Genomic DNA, 20,438 nt, shown 5'->3' on the forward strand with positions numbered 1-20,438 from the left:
GCGAGGTGAGTGGTGTCCTGAACGAGGGGTCTGTTCTAGAACACCATGTCTATGCATTAGCCATGTCTATTTGTGGGTTGGTGGTCTAGTTGTGGGTGCGGGTACAGTGGGTGGTCCACAGCGTAAGGTCCAGTTGTTCGGACATATAGCTTAGGAAAGTGATATGTTCCGAGGCGTTCCTTCCTTATGGATAGCGCGCCTGAGTTTGGAGGAACGACTGTCGCGAGACTTTAGCTGGGTCACTGCCGCCAGGGGCGCCGTACACGGTGATTGAGCCAACCCCTGGCCGATGCGTTCCTGCCTATTGAGTAGGCTTCACTTCAGCTTGTAGACTCAACAGCTGGTTTCCAAGATGACGGGGCTTAGCACGCTGACTATTTATTTTGCGTTACATTATCCTCCTTTAAATGCACATGAGGATGCTCTTCTGTCTTGTCGGGTAGCCCGCGAATAGCATATTTGTCTACCTTTCACGAGTAATTTTTACTGTATATACATTTTTTTTTGGTGGGGGTATTGAAGACTAGCGATCCCTCCAGTTCACGTTAGAAATTTTCAATGCTATTTAGGCATTGTCTCTTCACATTAGTTCAAACTGGAGATGCAACTTTTCGCTGCGCTTTCCACCACCACGGCAGAGCTTTCCACGAGCCACATTAGACAAGAACGTTTTTCACTAATGAGTTGGGATGCGGTCATTATGACACGCACACCCACAAAAGAGCGTGTTTGGAAGGCACGCTGCGTTGGCGGCATGTTTTTCATACCGCACCGCAATTTGGTTATGGGTTTGGCTCAGGGCGTCGGTGACACGGTAGTAATGAAGAATAATGGTAGAGCCTCGCCATAATGTGGGGAAAAAATAATAATGGCACTAACGCGAATGGATTACGCGTGTTTCTCGGAGAAATAGTTGCCGAGGTGACCCGATACTTGGCCAACTTATGAACGGGGAACGACCGCCAAAGTACTCGCGGCCGATGGCAAAATGATTCATTTGCAGAAACAATGGCTGTGCCGGGGTGTTTGTCCTAACCTAAGGAGTGTTTGGCTCAATGCCAACTGCAGTGTTCTCATATTCTGAACCTATTGCTCGTTGAACTCAACCACAGTCTTCCCTATGGCTTCTCTGGATTCTTGACTTTTGGGTACGAGTGCTATATTTACCTTCGTTTGCAGTGCCCGCAGTCGTCTATAAAGCACGTAGTTTTCTGAACTGTTACTTTATGCAGTTGCTACTTGCGGAGGTGAGCATTATGACTGAATACCAATAAATGTACTGTCCCCTTCTTTGTCGTATACATTCCGATGGAAAACATTCGCCATTACATGCGCCTCAGAACGCACCACCGTCGTCATCCCCTTCTAGCAAAAATATATCGGCGAAGCCACAGTGCTGTCTTCAAGTGTCACGGTCTCACCACGTAAAACCCCAATTATTATTTTCAAGTGTCTCATGGAAGTGAGGCCCAAGCTTCCTCCGTTCATAATCCACCCAGCAGTTCCCACAACCCCTCCGTGGTCGCTTGCGCTCCTATCACTCTCCCTATCTGTCCCTGGCCTCAAGGTTCCAAAGCATCTAGTCACCTTTAGTTCTTCAACAGTTGGCAATACACATGATGCACCTGAAATATCCTGACCACACTGCCGTCTTCATTGATGGATCCACCACACAGAGTGTTCGTTGTGTGCTTTTGTCGTCCCATCTGTTGCAGTCTCATGTGGATATCGTCTTTCACATCGTACGTCATCAGCATCGGCGGAGGTGTATTTCACTTCACTCTTTCGGCAGCACATATCACAAGTTCCTCCGCGTGTCTGGGTGGTCTACACCGATTCACGGGCTGCTCTGCAATGTGTGGCAACAATGGGGCTTCGTGGGTCGCTAGCCTCAATCGTAGTAGACATTCTTCACCAAGTTCAGCGTCTACATGATGAAGGTCATCGTATATGTCTGCAAGTCCTCCCCAGGTACCCGACGACGTCGCTGCAGAGAAGGTACCACTGCGCCAATACACCATGTTGTAAGCCCATTGGCCGAGACTGTGCGCGCGCTCCGATTGGTCGACAGTGTTTTGAATTTTGAAATCGCATTCTGTACGCGCGGATGTGCGTGCAGCGTCTCGGCCGTTTCAGCATAGTTTCGAAATAGCACGGCAGGCACAGCGTCCTCCTGTGTTCCGTGCCGTCAATCGACAGAACAGTTTGCAGAAATATGTTGGCGGATTTATACGTGCGTCATTGGGAGTCTACGCATGTTGTGCTCTTTCTGGACACAATTATTATCCCACGAACAGACTATCAACTGCGGAACCGGAATGCTTCATAAGTTGGAGCGTGGAGAACGAGTTCGGGCGCCGTTGGATTTCGAGGACTGACAACAAAGACAGGATTACCTGCCACACAAGCGCTTTTCGCTTCGCTCTAATGTATGATGCACCGCAAGCAGCCAGAAAGGATGCTCATCATAAAATGGTACGGACTCATGAGACTGGCACGGCATTTAGGAGTTGAACAGTGTGTTCGTTCTGCTTCAAGTTCGAACTTTTTTTCCAGTGTGCCAGCAACGCAGTGGGCTTTGTACGCATAGTGCACTCATGTATCAGATCTTTGAATCGGTGCTTTGTGTCGTAAATAAATATAAATGTTTCTTTTAGCCAAAAATCGCTTTAGTTATTCTGAATATCGAATAACGGCGGCAGGCGTGAAATCCAGTAGAAGTCGATGATAGCCAGGGCCAGCCGAAAGGTCAGCCAAACATTGAGGCTCCTGATTGGCCGACTGGTTATGCATAATATCCACCACGTTGGAATTTGTGTTGTGTGAACCAGTGTTGTGTGAATTATCTCAAACTATGGGTTCTATGGGGAGCTGTTGGAGCACGTCCCTGCACTGGATTCCTGGTCACTGCGGATTAAGAAGCAGTGAGGAGGCTGACAGAGTAGCAACGGCTGCCCATGAGTCCCCGATAGCCGTGCCCATTGTATGTCGAGAGGTGACAGAAGGACCCTACTAACTGCGTGGTTTCAATCCTTGGCTCTGCAGCAATGGCGCCGGGACACCACAGCCCAATCTGTCATGTGTTATTCGGTAGACCCAAATTTGTCGTTTTCTTTCACTGCCCGTTCATTACGGCATTTTACCTCCCTCCCCTCCAGCGTAGACTCCTCCTTAATGTGGCTTTCACCCTGCAATTCAAATGCATGATCAGATGCTGTGACACCAGCCTCTGTTCCACATGCGGTGTCGTGGCGAACACCCAGCACATTCTTATGGAATGTGCACTCTTCTGCCCGCAAAGGCGGGTACTGTGTGATGAGCTTGCCCGTATCAGCAAGAGGCCGCTCAGTTTAGCTGCAGTCATTCGCCCCCTATGAAGATATTGTGCTGCATCGTCGGGTTCTTCACCTGTTCATGGACTTCCTATCGTCCACTGAATTGCATGCTCCAGACGCTTTAATGCTGTCTCGTATTTTCATGCTTCATCTTCATATAATGTGCCATGTGCTATGGGGCAGGGTACCGCACCGCCCCGGTGAAACACCCCATCTCATCGTCATCATCGATTGTTGTTGTTGTATGCATTCCGGCTAGCGTGTGGACTGCATGATACGTCTTGCAACTTATACGTAATACTTTTGTGTGGATAGAGAAATGTAGACAAAAGTAGCTATGCTTGACAAATTGTACCCACCGAAGTACCCAGCAGGAGAAGGCTACGAACGTAATGTTCTATTTTACAAACGCTACGTAACGCAGGAACAAGGACGCAAACAAATAGTACACTCAAAGAGCGCGCACCGCCATACAGAGTCTCACATACTGAATAATGCGAGAACTTGCCAAGTACTGACATGGACCAGGGAAAATGTTGCAGTAGATCCCAGAGGTATTGTTTCCGAAGCTTGCAGCATCGAGCTAACAGCTCAGCTTTTTGTGTTTTATGTATAGGGTTTCCAATGCAGTGGAAGGGTGGAGGTATAGCGCTCCAAGTCCGAAGACCGAACTTTACTCCGAAAATGGCGCGCAAAGAATCAATTCTCATTCTGTTTCAACGTTTTGTGACAGTCAAGGCTGAGAACACTCTCTCTACTTGGGCTCCTTGATTTTTTAGAAACACTTGGTTTTGATAACGAGGAAAGGGATTTCCTGAATATTTTTTGTTGAACATGTGCAGGAAGAGATAGCGGACAAAAATATTTAGCAGCGAAGAGGATACGAAAGTAGCCAACACCACAACACAACAGCTTATCAGCCATACCGTTCGCCCTTGTCGATGAATTTTTGTTTGTTTGTTTGTTTGTTTGCGGAAGAGCATCTCAGCTGACCGTGCATTTTGAGGTTTGTGGTTGTTTGCCATTATTCGGATCGACCGAAATTTTGTGCAAGTCAACGGGTCGCCACCTCAGCAGGTGGTTGAATATACGTCAGATAGATAGGTTAGGAAAGATGTGTATGTTAGCACACCCATTTGTGATGCTCTCGGCCAAACAAAAAGTTTTTATCGCTAAGGGCGAAGTTACCAGAAATGTTACTTTACATCGTGTCCTCAAACAAAATTTTATTTTCAAAAAGTTGCCTGGGTGTGGCCATCAAGGTTTATCGAACTAATAGGAAATGCCGGACGATACCAGGGTATCGAGGTAACTCGTTACTGTAACGAAGTTCCTTTTCTTGGTAACTTGTAACTTAACCTGATACTTTTGCGTCGTGGTAACTTTCCGAGGAACTCGTTTCTTTCCCAGGTAACTTTGCCAAAGTAACTTAAGCTAAGTTCCAAGTTACTTTTAATTGGCTTTTCACTCACGCAAACATATTTGCTTGCCTTCTCTCCGGTTCTTCCATGGCATTTTATGCCATAAAACCTGATATTCAATCAATGACAGTATTCTGTTCAGGAAGTAACAACCGCTGCCATTGAAATGAAGCTGAAGACCATTGTGCGCCCACAAGGAGTAAGATGCAAAGCGTTCGAATTGTTGGACATAAACGAAAACGATCTAAGCGTGTTGTACTACTCCACAGGCAACTCAAGGTCTAACTCAACTGCTCACGCGCGTTGCACCTGTGTACTGCCATTTTGTGTCCGAAGTAACTTGGAAGTAACTCGTTCTTTTTTTAAGTAACTCAGTAACTGCGAGTTACATTTCAGGCTGAAGAACTACGTTATTAACTTAGTTACATTTTTCACACGGTAACTTAACTCGTAACGAGTTCTTTTTGACGGGTAACTTCTCGATCTATGGACGATACACAGGGCGTTTCGTGGTGCTTGCTTCGAATGTTTAATGACAATGTACTGCCCGAACGCGTAGTTTCTTTCGTGCTGCATGCAAGGTTTCCTGTGCATGGCCATTGTCATTGTGATGTGACCGCAAATGTCTATTCGTTTTGGAGGCTGCTTCATGTATTCGCTCCAGTGAACCCTTTGACAATTGTCCCGAGGTCTTGCTTCATCTCTTTAGCTGAAACTACCAGTGCTCGAATACCTGGCAGTCGTTGAGATTTTCGATTTGGCGATCAGTCATACGGGTTTCCTTGAGCCGGAAGCGCCTGATCGCGGGTTTGTTTCGGTTTGTTGAAGTTGAAAGATGGATCTGTTGAAAAATGACGACCGCTATCGTTCCTTTGACTCAAGAAAAGTAAGAGAGAAAGAAGGAAATGTGCGCACGATCCTTTGGTATCTTCTGACACTGCTGGGGGGGGGGCTCCTCTGCATCCCCGAGTGTGTGCCTCTTTTTCATGTTCCGGTTTTCAAACGATAAAAAGTTGTTTTTGCCTCTTCTCCCACGGCATCGCCGATACATCAGCGTCGAACGGAATTGCTATAGAGTATTGCCATTTATTACGGCGTTTTCCTTCTCACATGTTATTCCTTTTCCCCTCTTCTATCTCAGACTGCGCCTGCTTCGCCTTTCGCATAGGAAGCAAGTAACCTGGTCACAACTGGAAACTCTTCTTCGATGTGCCAGTTCTTAAAAGCCACTGTCGGAAAGCACATTCCGGAACACGAGAAAACTGATGTTCTGAGGCTGGAACAACGTAGAAATGACAAATACACGGCACGGTAATCCAGAAGATGTGTGTTCGAGTCCTACAGCTGGCTAACCTTTTCAGTGACTTTCATCTTTCATCGTTACATTCCGGAAGTTCAGACTGCTCATGAGCATTCGCTGTAATTTTTTCGCACCCTTTTGAGTGTAAAAGAGGCGTCGTTTTAAAGAAACCATAATACCATAATAAATAAAAGCCAGTCCGATGTAATAGTTATGGATTTTTCCCAAGGCCTTCGATCGAGTCAATCATGGAAGGCTAATCTCGACTTTCGGAATTGAGTACGGAACCATATCGTGGATCGAGGCATACCTCACAGGGAGAACACAGTATTTTTATTTATTTTTTATTTTTTATTTATGTAATATTGCTGATCGCCCAGTGGCGGCCTAAGCAAAGAGACACTAGGCCGAACAATAAACACAGCAAGCATAACAAGCAGGGTTGTTAACATTCGGCGGTAACAATACGTATGACAACATGGCAATATCAACGAGTGTGAGAGACTATGTTAAGATGTTAGCAAACATACTTGTTACAGTTGAAACAAACGTGTCTGAATCATGTAAAGATACGAGGGTGGTTCCATAAGTTTCCGGCCCAACCAACTTTTAATAGTCATGGAGACAAAACAAGTGTATCACTTTTCCACATAGTCACCCTTAACTTTGATGCACTTTTGACACGTTTCAACCAGCATTCTTATACCCTTGAAAAAATAGTCCGAAGTTTTGTCCGCAAAATGCTGGAAACCTGCCTCTTGATCCTTACTATCGTTTTGAAATCTCCGTCCTCTGAGATCCCTCTTGAGGTTTGAGAACAGGAAGTAGTCACTCGGTGCCAAGTCTGGACCGTAGGTGTGAGTGGTGGACTTCTTCGAAGCAACACTCCTTCAGTGCAGCCTTGGCAACAGAAGCCGTGTGGACAGGGGCACTGTCCTGGAGCAACCGGACACCTCGACTCAACCTGCCGCGCCTCGTTTCCTTGATGGCGTCTCGCAGTCGGTGCAGGAGTGAAGCATAATAAGTCGCATTCACTGTGGCGTTCCTATCTTTGAAGTCGATGAGGAGGATCCCGTGACAATCCCAAAATATTGTTGCCATGATCCTATTTGTGGATTGTGTGACCTTGGCTTTTCTTGGGGGTGCTTCTCCTGGTTTGCGCCATTCCATCGACTCCTTTTTCCAAAGGGGATCATAGTAGAGTACCATAGTCTCATCCACTGCGACAATTGACTTCAATATTTTGTCTTCGTTCCCTTGACAGAGCTCCAAAACGACGACGACGCGCTGTTGCTTTTGAAGTGAGGAGAGAAGTCGTGGCACCCATCTCGCACCGACCTTTTTCATGTGAAGACCCTCGCCGATGATTGCGAAAACTATTGTTTTGGAAAGCCCCAGCCTTTCTGAGATTTCCTTCACCTTCAGACGCCTGTCGTTCAGCGCTTCCTCCTCGACAAGAGACAAATTTTCTTGTGTCACCACTTCCACTGCACGACCATCGCGTGGATCATCTTCAATGGACTCAATGGACTTCAATGGACTCAATGGACTCTCGTTCCAGTCGAAACTGCTTAGCCCAGTCTTTTACCGTTGTGTACGACGGAGAGGCTTCCCTCTACACGTTGTCCAGTCGTGCTTTAATATCTCTCGGCGAAAGTCCCTGTTTTGTCAAAAAATTTATCACAGCGCGGTACTCGAGTTTTTCCATTTTAACTGAAGAGTGCACCCTGGCTGTTTGAAATGCCGCCCTCCAACTGACAAAAGCATGGAGAGGGTTGAGGGTGGTAGTAGTAGTAGTAGCCATGTCCTATCCCTTTTGAGTCAGGGTGGGCTATGCTCGACTTCTGGTAGAAGGTTCGCCATAGCCTCTGGGACTAAATAAAATACACTAAAAATACACTCATAAAATACACACGAGATAACAGAAAGAAAAGTCTAGTTTAAAATGTTCGTTGCTTCTTCACGGTTTGCGTCTCCTCCATGTCACCAGGCGGCGCTTGGTGGCTTCCACCTCCGCTCTTTCAAAATCTTCATGCTCTGCGCTGTGGTTCACGTCAGTAGTCGCGGTTTGTGGGCCTGTTTCTCTTTCTGCCTTGTCTTTATTCCGCCCGGCTGTCGTTCTTTGCAACCTGGTGGTGCTCCGACCCTCCAACAGATGGCGCCACGCGTCCTTAATCGAGGAGGGAGGAGGAGGAGTGCCGTTGGGAGGAACCCGAGAGGTCTGCCTGCCTGATTAGGCGGCATGTTTCTCGGGAAGGGAAAGGTGGTGGAGAGGAGGAGAGGAAAGGGTGAAGTGGAAGACCGAGCGGAATCCGCTCGGGGGGAGGATAGCTGCGTCCATGGGCCGACTTCAGGGGAACTGTGCCGGCATACGCCTATTACACATCTGAGGGAAACCCAGGAAAAACCCCAGACGGCACAGCCGGCCCGCGGATTCGAACCGCGGACCTCCCAGTCTCCAAGCGCACGCGTTACCGCTGCGCCACCGGAGCTGGTCATTTTCAAATTCGCGCGCATTTTCCACCTCGGGCCGGAAACTTATGGAACCACCCTCGTATGATTGATTCAGGAAGCGAATTCCACTCAACTGAGGTTCTGTGAACAAAAGAAAGCGGACAAGCGCTAATGCGAGGCGTAGGCAGATAAATATGTCGGCTGTGTCGTGTCCTAGACTCGCACAAACCACAGTAGCGGAATAATTGTTTATAGCCTATCCTCACTTCCCTCTGCAAGAACTGAAAAAAAAAAAAAAGTTTGTGTATGTGTGTGTCAATGGAACAATGTCAAATTCTTCGAGTGTTTTGTCAGGGGTGCCGCAAGGGTCGGTACTCGCACAACTACTGTTCTTGTTATATGTGAACGATATTGCATCCAGTTCGAACCCTAACGTACACACAGAATTCTTTGCTGACGACCGTGTCACATGTTTCGAAGTACGTTCTCCAAGAGACTAGATTAACTTGGGGCTTGATAGGATAGCAGAGTGGTGCAAAAACTGGGACATGAGAGTCAACTTTGACAAAACTGTTACGTCGGTTACGAATAAGGAATCAGCCCGCGAGTACGAGTATAAGATATCTAGCAGTCCCCTCAAAGCCGTCGACAACGTAAAATACTTGGGCAAAACTAACTTCGTATAAAACCCCAATACGATCATCACTGGAGTGCGTATACGCTTCCGCATCATCATCCTTATCATCATTCAGTGTGTGTGTGTGTTTGTGTGTTCTGCAGTGTGGGATCCCCATAAGAAAGATCACATATATCGACTGGAAAAGGTTCACAACTGTGCACTAAGTAAGACTCATTTTCTCGCGCTGTGGTAGGCAAGTATGTAAAAGTGATATCAGGAACTTTGCCAACTTGTAAATCTTATCCGAAAGCAGCAAGATTTCTATTTTTTTTTATACTCTACCACAATTTGCTAAAATTTGAGAAAGCAAAATAATGCAAACCAAGTAATTCACGTTTTAGCAGGATAAGTCACAGCATTGCAGTATTGACATAAAATTTTGGGGCATAATACTTCCTTAAACATCTACTTTAGCTTCCCGACTCTGTTTCTATTTGTTTTGTCTCCGTTAGAAACACCGAAGTTTATCCTGGCGACCCCTGTATTTTGAATCCTGGTTTACTACAGCAGTTGCGCAGTAACGGCGTTTCACTGATCCTGTCATTTATGACTTCTGCTCCGAGGTAATTGGTCCATTAGTACATGTGCATCCCTACCTAATTGCCGAATATACACGGCGATTGTGTTCGCTGTCGTATTTAGTCCAGTGAGGCACTATTCGTTGTTCCCGGGTATCTTGGGGAAATGTTGATGGTGTTGTTGATGGTGTTGATGGCAACATACGCGAGACATTGCAAACAACGCTGAAGAAAGACGTGTCCCGCTCTATTCAGCACACTGTGTGAAGGAATTTGTTCGTTCGGCCCGGGGGAAAACCGGCCTCCAAACCTAATGCGAAAGTCAAAGACCTTCGGCGAAGGTCATATTATTAATAATAACATTGTCATATTTTTACAAAGGCATCTTTCTGTCCTCGTTTCAGCTGGTGTTGCTCCCTGACTACTGCGATCCAGCAGACCTGAAAGAACAGTTTCGTCGTGAGATGGGTACTCGACGAAAGTTAGCGGCTGCTTCGACGTCCAAGTCGACAACGTTGACGACTGACGACGACTTCTACTCCATGCCATACGAGACGCCCCCCACAACCAAAGGTCAGATGGCATGCTTTGCTCTCTTCCAGTTTCCTGAAAACAAAACAAAACAAAAAGAAAGAACAACAACAACAACAAAGAACACGTAAGGCTGCATATAGCTAAAAATACAATACACTGGTCGTAATGTCTAATACAGTGCGTGCAATGTATGGTCTTCAACAACGTAACGCAGCGTTGTCGAACGACGCAGTATTCCGATTCGATTTGCAGGAACACGGTAAGCTGCGTCCACAAATGTCCGGCGCCCGCATGTGGTGTGGACAAACGTGTCTGTATGGAGTTCATTTCGTGTGATGCCTGATCCAACTCCAGTATGACTCCACTATAAGTCGTAATATCCAACTCGTAAATAAGCCGGAATATTACAGCAGTCACAACTGACGCGTCTCGACACACAGAGCGAGGATCTCTGCTCCAAGCAAAAGCATGCTGGTGAATGTCGTAAAGATGGCTTCGCCTCGTGAATACTGTTGGTGCAGAGAAGCCAGCTTGCCGTCGTTGATTTCTACACTCACAGGCAAAAAATGGGAGAAGTCTAGCACACGCAAGTGAATAAGATATAATTATTTAAAGGGACTGAAACATTTATTTTATTTAAAAAATAAATGTTTCAATCTCTTTAAATACTGATCTTATTTCTACACTCACTATAGAGAGTGTCTATGATATGTCTACCGCGGGGAATACGTTGTATTGCGTTCTATTTGATATCTGTAGTTTTGTTGCAGTATGCCCCACGAACGCATATTTCTTCGTCTGCACCATTTTTTTTTTTTTTTTGTAGAGAGAGAGAGATGAAGTACAGACGTTAAGACCTCTCCCAGCTTATGTAATTCATTCCTAGCCGCTAATCTATTCACCATGTGGAACAGGGTTGCGGAATTGCCACTCCGGAGTTGGAATGATTCCGGAATCATTCCAGATTTAGCAGAGCTCGGAATGGAATTGGAATGGAATAGCGGAAACTGTCCTAGGAATGGAATGGTCTGGGTGCCCCGGTGGCAGTTTTGGTTTCAACGTGCTGGGGGTTTCTGCCCTCGCACCCTTTGCACCGCACCTGCACACGGTCAGGAGTGAAATAACCTTGTATTTGTGCTTTTTCCGTGCTTGGTAATGTCAATATCATCTAGCACTGCTGGACTTGCCAGTATGGTTACCGGTCCTTTTCCTTTACTGAGGGAATTAACGGAATGGAATTGGGTTGCCAAGCCATTCCAGGAGTGGGAACTGACCATAGCTTTTCATTCCGAGGAATTGAAAGGAATGGAATTATCGCAAATCTCCATTCCTCGGAATGGCATTGGAACGGAATGGGATGCCCCATTCCGCAACCCTGATGTGTACGCGAGTATGAACCCAACATTGGAAAGAAAGATGGAGGTATTAACGAAAAACCACGGCCAAAAAACTGCGACGGCAAAAAAGACTACACAGCTCCCAGCTGTGACGCGTCAAAAGCAGGCGACTTTGGCCATGGGCGTGATAGTGCAACCTTAGAATGAGCAAAGGACGTACGTGCCTTCAGTCCGCTTGCAGGGGGTGTGTCGGGTGACCGTCCGACGCTTTTTTTTTTTCGCGTGAACTGCGGCCGCGGTGAATCCAGTATGGCAGAACTAGGATATATTTAAGATAATAGGCCTTTTTGCGAGCCGTTCTCCACTGAGAACTCAGGTTTTTTGAGAGTCTCTTCATGGATAAAGTGTTCACCGGCTGATATTTACTCGATCTACATGATGCGATGTCACTCTCCCTGATCTTCCGTTCAAATCAGCTGTTGATGTGCAATAAGAGACGGTGTCTGTTTTCCCTAACATGGGCTACATAAAAAACAAAAACAAAAAACATAATAATAATAATTATTATTATTACATAACTAAACATAACTTCACCGCATAGCATGCCCCAGGCCAACCATCATCCCGAACGACATCGTTCTCTCTTATGATTTGTTGAACACTAGAGACGTACGCCTTCTTGTGAAACTTTTTAAGTTACGTTAATTGTCATTGTATGTGCAGTGGTTGGCCTGGAATGTGCCATGCGGTGAAGTTCTGTTTTAAAGAGACTATCGCATCCGTCCCAGTCGATTCTGAAGCTATACTGCTGCTTACTCCGCGTTCATCACTGATAATAACGCCGAAAATCCGACGCGAATTGGTGGCGTTGTTCCTGTGCAGTTTGTTGTAACTCGTGGCAAGAGCAGACGACGCATATTCAGAGTATTCAGGGATTCCCACTCTAGAAACGTCACCCAGAAAAGGCCAATCAGTGAGCGCCCTTTCGCGCGGACGGGACCATTCACGGAGCGGCTGGTGTGACCTTGGTATCCTTGGCGGGCGAGCCGGAATACTACGGGACGGCGTCTGCTCTTGCGGAATGTTCTTTCTGGTTAGCGACGGACGTGTTCGTGCAGCCAGGAGCGTAATACGGTGTTCCACGCAATACGGTCACGTCAGAACTCACACTGGTAAGCGAAAACGTCGGCGTAATTACCGATGACTTTTCACTTAGTATATTGCCAAGCGGGCGATCTCGGAGACAATCGCCTGCGCAGCGATCCCATTCGTGTGCCCTGCTTACGTCATCATGGCGTTAGCTGCACAGAGAGTGCGAATCTTTAAAACTCGTTTTCGTAATATGTAAGCTGTTTTCGGAAGAGAAACTTGGCGAAGTTGACTGGTGAAGTGGTGACGAACATTACGGTATCGGCCTCATGCATACGTTCCCGAATATGATGACCACTTTAAGAGGGCATACTGCAATATTGTACATGAGATGGGACGTATGTAGGGATATCGTCTGACTCCAGCATATAATGCATGTCTGTCACCGTATTTTCTTTTTTTGGTACACCACGAGCTGGTATATCTGGCCTTGTAAGTCACGATCACAGGGAAGCCAGAAGAAGACTATTAGCCACAAGGAAATGGTAGCCACTAGGACAGCTAAAGGTAAACAAGAAACAGCAAACAATAAACGTTTCACCAGATTTATAGCGCGCGCAAGAACGTCGACCAGATCATTAACATCCAGCAAGATTCGTCTTCTTGGATCTTCTTCGTCGCCGGGAAGGCACTACTCCCTGTAATTAATGGCGCCACGAATCACGTCGTTGATGTGGCCCGGTCAGCGTGCTGGGTCACACCGGCCGGGAACCAGAGCTCGGACGATCATCGGTCAAAGTGCGACAAACGTTGAAAAATGGTCTACTCAGGTGACTGCGCCTGCCTGACGGAGGAGATGTCTCCCCGAAGGGAATGGCATCATGCGCCGGCAACGACGACGATATTGCTGCGAAAGAAGGGTGCACGGAAATAGAAGTGAGGGCTGAAAGCAGAAAAAAAAAAAGAAAAAAAATCGCGCTGATTCGTTTTTAGGGAGAATACACAAAGGCGTAAAACTGCTCCAAGATTCATGGTCCTTCCAGTCACGTATTGGTGACAGGATGGAATTTGAGTACGGTCTGCTGCGCAGTTTGAACCTCTTTTGCGCACTTCTAAATAGCGCTGACTCACGGGTTGTAAAGATGCATTGGGTCGCGTTTCTTACGGCTCGCCATTGGGAGCTGGGACGGAGTTTTCTGCTTTTTGTTTTGTTTTTGCTACGAAAGAAAGGCGGCCGTGAGCGCAGCGGGTCGTTTTGCTGCGAGAGATGATAAGTTAGCGAGCGAAAGAAAATGCGTGGCTGTTTATCATGAAAAGAGACACCTGTTCACCGAGTATGGGGAGCATGTTGACGCACACTCTTATGACCGAAATCATCGCACAAGACACGGAAGGCCAATTATTGCACAGAATGATTGACGCTACGTGAAAAGTGAGGCGTTCGCGTTCTCTTCCAACTTTGCTGCCTGCTTCCAAAACTGTCAACTGTTACACTTTTTAAAAGGCGAGAAATCCAAGCTAAGCTGCGGATTCCAAAGTTTTATTTCATGGAGAAAAGCGAGTGTTAAGTCGTATTTTGTTGCGAACAGATTTCAATGTCTGTGGCGTTTAGAAATTCAGTCATTAATTATTAAAGTAAATATTTTTTTTTTCGTAGTCCGTATGGATGCATGTCAAAACAACCCCTCGTGGGATCGGACCAGTGAAACTGCATTGATATTTGACAACCCTTAGGTACTTTGTACACTGTCTATAAGGTAAGGTGATATTGTTATAAGGTATAAATTGTAAGGTTGTAAATAATAAATTGTGTTAGTAAAATAAAATAACTGGAATTGAAATGCTGTGCCTGATGAGACAGAGCCAAATGACTTCCTTTATGAAAGGCTTACCTGGAGAATCATCCATGTTGCTCATTAATATGACAATTCGCTTTATCACCAAAATCCGCGGGAACGGCCTTGGTCATATTAACCAGGGTAGACTGTATTCGTATTGAACCATTGTTGTCCTGAGCCGGTCCTCCGTACTCTGACGTTGTGCCGCAGAAAGCCACGCATATGAGTACATGTTTGCTGCCTCTCTCTGCCATCCCCAGGCCAATTGGAGAACTATACTTATATTTCTAGTGATGGCTGTCTGACAAAAGTTCCGTTTTTCGGCTAATGAACTATACTGCTTGCTCTTGGATGAACTGGCAACAATCGAACAATCCCTGAAGCGCCTGTAGCGCCTTTCGTACGTATAACCCATCTAATAGGCGAGCTTGAACGACGAGGCTGATTTTGCTCGTATTATTGGCTACTTATAACAATAGCGAGCCAATATTTCTGTTTGTGGTGTCCATTGAAACTTTTCTGTTGTATCGTTTACGTGTGGTTCAGTTTTTTCCCCATGTCATTGTCAATGAACACAAAGGGGTACATTGTAGGCGTGCTCAAAGTACAGAGTGTCATGGGCAAGTTGTACTTGTTGCGTACAAGTACCGTGTTGTACCTCAAATTATGTGTGCTACGCCGAGAACCTGTAGAGTCCGCGCTGTTGAAACTGGTTATTATTATACCCATTATTGATGTGCTTTAGTAGAAACAAGGTGCGCTATTGGATGCTTGAATGACGTAAGAAGCGGATGACTAATTTAAATAGGCGAGAGGGACAGTTTTTCCCGCATATGGTCAAGAACTTGTAAAATAATAGGTGCTCCATTCCGCGGCATTGGCAGCAACAGAAAGCGCGCCGAATATTTATTCATACTTGAAAGCCGCACTAGTCTCACTGTGCTCAAGTACTCACGACGAGGGTTGCCAGATCAAAATCTTAAAAAGTCGCCAGTGAGTCTTGAGTGTGCAGCCAATTCAGTGGCCAGTGGTGTGCAGGCATGCTGTTTTGTGCTGGAGCTCGACTAAGCTAAGTTACACTTGACGCGGAAAATTATATTTGGACTAGAACCGTATGATATACACAGTAACAAATGAGACTTGGAAAGGGACTTGTGGTCGAGTTCTGAAAGTACACGATATGTTCAGAAAGAACGATTAGATCATGGGCGTGGATATGTGGACGTGCTTTAGTTGCGTAGCACGTTGACTATGCTTTAGTTTCCACATGCAACATAACTTGAAAACGACCAATGACTACCCTAATTCCCTCGGCCAAATCAAACGAATAGCCTATCGAATAATTTGCATAACTATAATTAGTGACTTTCCTTCACGAGACGATTATGATCATGATCGACACCAACAGCGGTGAGTCGGTGGATCAATCTGATCCACCCGAACAACAACAACAATAAATGATGTAACAGTGATGCCGACATGGCATGGTTCCCCGCGCTAGCCACACGGCCCTACCCCACTTCAGAGAGGTTAACATGATCGGATGAATTAATTATGAACGCGAAGAGACGACAGGGACATCCACCCGAAGGTTCTGCAACGAGTGCTGAAATTCAAGCATACAGAGACAAAGCAGTTCTGTGGACATCATGCGGACTGAGAGAAGATGCATCGTCAAGGGAGAGAGAAGTGAATCGACTTCGGCATTACATGTGGCGCAGCGATGATGCACACTCATCCAGATTTAGACGCACAAGAATCTAAAATGTACAGCCGTGGAAGTTCCCGCAAAGTAGCCAGAAAACAACCCAACCGCCATTGCCTGAAGTTCTGCGCTGCGACAGTCGTAAAGTAGCGAAATGCCCTTGCCGCGAGCTGCAAGGCAAGGCCACTTTCTCGTCAGCTGGCCTGATTGATTAAACGCTACACAGAGTGCGATGGGTTAAATGCAACTTGGCAATCGGCTAGGTTTGGTAGTAACGAACTAGTTCAGTGTTCTATTCCCGTTGTGCGCAGTTCCTTAATTGGCGATAACCTCACGTGAAGCCCCTTGCGATCTTGTAACTGCAGAAGCAGGTGCGAACGGAAGCAATCTCCGTGTTCTCGCGTCGGTGGACTCCTCTAATTAGCCTTCAGTCCGAACTACGTGTCTGGTAATCGAAAGTTCTACCAGTGAGTAAGGTGGGAAAGATAAACAAGAAGAGATTAGTCTGGATACTCATACTACGTATATACCAGCAATCTAGATACCCGAGGATGTAGGGCAGTTCTACGTGCGCCGATAAAAAAAAAAAAGAAAAGAAAAGGAAAAGAAAAATGGTTTTCCTGGTTTTTGATGTCAAGGCTGATACTGTTTGCTTTCTTCATATCCAAAACCGATAGCTCTGGACAGCGCCCTTATCTGTATTGTTACTAGGAGTTCTACTTTATTGCATTGATCTTTGTTTTGTTATAGCACCGCAACAAGCGTGCTGAACAGCACGTTTCGTGATGTGCCCCAGCTCACTTACCCAGTTATGTAGATCATCACGAAGTGTATATGTTAGTTATGGCGTTTCCGAGTGATGACTCATTGGCAGGACTGAAATAGACCCGTCACTCGTCATGCGATGTTTTGACGTAGAACCACGTCTTTTTTGTGGCACAAATACAGATACATTCTGCTTATAAAAGTGCACATAGCAGGCTTTGCAGCCTTAAAAACGTTGCACTTGCTTAGAGCTGTCAACAGAACTAACGTGAGTAATGTGCGTAATGTCCGAAAACAGTGCTCATAGGAGTATAGGTAGAATGGAAAAGAGGTTGATACGAGGATGGTTCCATAAGTTTCCGGCCCGACCAACTTTTAATAGTCATAAAGACGAAACAAGTGTATCATTTTTCGACATAGTCACCCTTAACTTCGATGCACTTTTGACACCTTTCAACCAGCATTCTTATACCCTTGAAAAAATAGTCCGAAGTTTTGTCCGCAAAATGCTGGAAAACTGCCACTTGCACCTCACTATCGTTTTGAAATCTCCGTCTTCTGAGATCCCTCTTCAAGTTTGAGAACAGGAAATAGTCGCTCGGTGCCAAGTCCGGACTGTAGGGTGGGTGGTGGATTTCTTCGAAGCCGCACTCCTTCAGTGCAGCCTTGGCAACAGAAGCCGTGTGGACAGGGGCATTGTCCTGGAGCAACCGGACACCTCGACTCAACCTGCCGCGCCTCTTTTCCTTGATGGCGTCTCGCAGTCGGTGCAGGAGTGAAGCATACTAAGTCGCATTCACTGTGGTGTTCCTCTCTTTGAAGTCGATGAGGAGGATCGCGTGACAATCCCAAAATATTGTTGCCATGAACTTTTTCGAAAGGGGATCATAGTAGAGCACCATAGTCTCATCCCCTGTGACAATTAACTTCAATATTTCTTCTTCGTTCTCTTGACAGAGCTCCAAAAACTCTTTGGCACAGACGACGCGCTGTTGCTTTTGAAGTGACGAGAGAAGTCGTGGCACCCATCTCGCACTGACCTTTTTCATGTGAAGGCCCTCGCCGATGATGCGGAAAACGGTTGTTTTAGAAAGCTCCAGCCTTTCTGAGATTTCCTTCACCTTCAGACGCCTGTCGCTCAGCACTTCCTCCTCGACAAGAGACAAATTTTGTTGTGTCACCACTTCCACTGGACGACCATTGCGTGGATCAATGGACTCTCGCCCCAGTCGCAACTGCTTAGCCCAGTCTTTTACCGTTGTGTACGACGGAGAGGCTTCCCTGTACACGTTGTACAGTCGCGCTTTAATTTCTTTAGGCGAAAGTCCCTCTTTTGTCAAGAATTTTATCACAGCGCGGTACTCGATTTTTTCCATTTTAACTGAAGAGTGCACCATGGCTGTTTGAAATGACGCTCTCCAACCGACAAAAGCATGGAGAGGGTTGAGGGTGGTGCTCTGGCCCTCCAACAGATGGCGCCACGCGTCCTTAATCGCATTCTCAAATTCGCGCGCATTTTCTACCTCGGCCCGGAAACTTATGGAACCACCCTCGTATCACGTGGAAAAGAGCTAAATACGATCTCCATCTTTGTTGGCTTGCCTTGACTGGTGATGCTTTGAATTGATTCACTGGATCAAAGAGCAACACATGTCTATCGCATCTGAGAGGTACATAGAAGGAAAGCGAGGCTAGAAATGTCGTACGCAGTAAGCTGCTTGCTGCAAGTTTGAACAAAAATAAAGCGCCTGGCATCTACCTGCAAATATAGGACCTGCTCATATTGAGTTCTGGATGTCATCTGCACATAGTTAGTGTAATGTCTACACCCAAACAACGCTAACAAGGAGGCGCTTTCGTACGTTCTTAAGATGCGTTTCGTAGCACTTAGGCAGACAGTTCCGACGGAAAGCCAGGAGGTTAGATAGTACAATGACAGAAAACAAGCGAATAAGGCAGCGAAAACTCTAAAAATGGCGGGTAATACGACACAAAGGTTTTCAGTGCGATAATATTTAGCGAGCCGATTTCTTCTCATATATATTTGTAATTTCCAAACTCGCATTAATTTTCGTAATTACTTCATGGAGCACTAAAGTCCAAAAGAATTCTCCTCGCGGAATGTAAAATGCTCACACCAAGTACCGTTGTCCAACCGTTACGTCTTTCGTGATTTACACTCTAGAAATGATATTTGGCACAGAAAGGCGTGCGATTCCCTCCCTGTTTGGATCAGTAGCGATAGCCCTATCATTCGTGGCAATGGTTGGCATACATCGTGTTGTGCGGTAAAGCTCTGCCCTTAGATTGTGTGGGCGAGCGAAAGAACCTGCACTAATAAAAACAGAACTTCACCTCATAGCACGCTGAGCGCCAACCATTGTCACGAATGATAGGTTGTCGCTCCTGATTCGAAGATATGGTGTGCGAGATGGACGCAAAAAGGCGTAAGCCCCCCCCCCCCCCCTCTCCCTTCGAATCAGAAGCGATAACCCTGTCATTCCTGGGAATGGTTGGCGCACAGCGTGCTATGCGGCGGAGCTCTGTTTTTAGAGTGTGCAACTTACGCTTTCTCTCTCACTTTCCTTCTTGAGAAAGGAGCGCTCTCTCATTGGTCTGCGCAAACGATTCGCCCTATCATCGCTGGAGATCGTTTGAGGAGACCAATCCGAGATAGGCTTTCCCGCATTGTCGACTTCTTGAGAAGGAGATGGGAGAGGTAGCGTAACCGTGGATCCACACGAGCGACATTCCCCAGAATATTTCATCGGAATATACGAAAAACGTCATAGCTTTTCGCTGTCACGTGAGCACGAGCGTTCAACTTCGTGTCTTCACGTACACTGCTATAACCGTGGGGAACATCGGGCAATACAGCCACAATATATTTCGTAGCAGACGACAGGAAAATACTCTGACAGTGCCATCTGCTAAGTTCGTAGTACGCCACTCCCGATATTGCGGCACCGTGTGAATGCTCATGCGTTCCTCCCTTCCGAAAACATCGAACAAGCCTTCAAGCTTCCCCACGAAACGTCGTCCACCGAAGCGGGCGGAGCTTGTAGCCATTCACGAAGCACTGAAGAGACAAATTTTGTTGTGTCACCACTTCCACTGGACGACCATTGCGTGGATCAATGGACTCTCGCCCCAGTCGCGTCTTGCATCCTCTCGACCACCTGGAAGCTGGACAGTCCTCACAGACAGCAAGTCGGTGCTGGAGGCACTGTCTTCGCAATGATATGCAAGCCTGTTGCTCAGGCTTGCCTATCATGGAATTTATCCACCAGCTAGCCTGCATTTACGCCATTCTGTCACTGTCTTCGCCTCGCTCGCAAGTTGTTTCTGATATCCGCTCACTGATCCCGACTGTGCACAACCTCCTCATCACCTCCGGCCACTCCGTGTGGTTTCAGTGGGTGCCAAGCCACATTGTCTTGCCGGGAAACACACGTGCCGACGC

The 20,438-nt window shown here is 46.5% G+C and overlaps 1 protein-coding gene across 4 annotated transcripts in view; it reads left to right on the plus strand.

Annotated features, from left to right (window-relative positions):
• LOC135388771 (uncharacterized) overlaps nt 1-20,438 on the plus strand; it is a 250,406-nt gene that overhangs the window by 82,837 nt on the left and 147,131 nt on the right. For 2 of the 4 annotated variants that reach the window (XM_064618552.1, XM_064618553.1), the window contains exon 3: nt 10,112-10,280. In XM_064618552.1, coding sequence (XP_064474622.1) covers nt 10,112-10,280 — 169 coding nt within the window. Of the gene's footprint in view, nt 1-9,271; nt 9,753-9,906; nt 10,049-10,111; nt 10,281-20,438 lie in introns of those variants that run through there. The other 2 variants (XM_064618555.1, XM_064618554.1) reach the window with 2 other exon arrangements.

The sequence above is a fragment of the Ornithodoros turicata genome, chromosome 3 (assembly GCF_037126465.1).
Source record: "Ornithodoros turicata isolate Travis chromosome 3, ASM3712646v1, whole genome shotgun sequence".
Lineage (NCBI taxonomy): Eukaryota > Metazoa > Arthropoda > Arachnida > Ixodida > Argasidae > Ornithodoros > Ornithodoros turicata.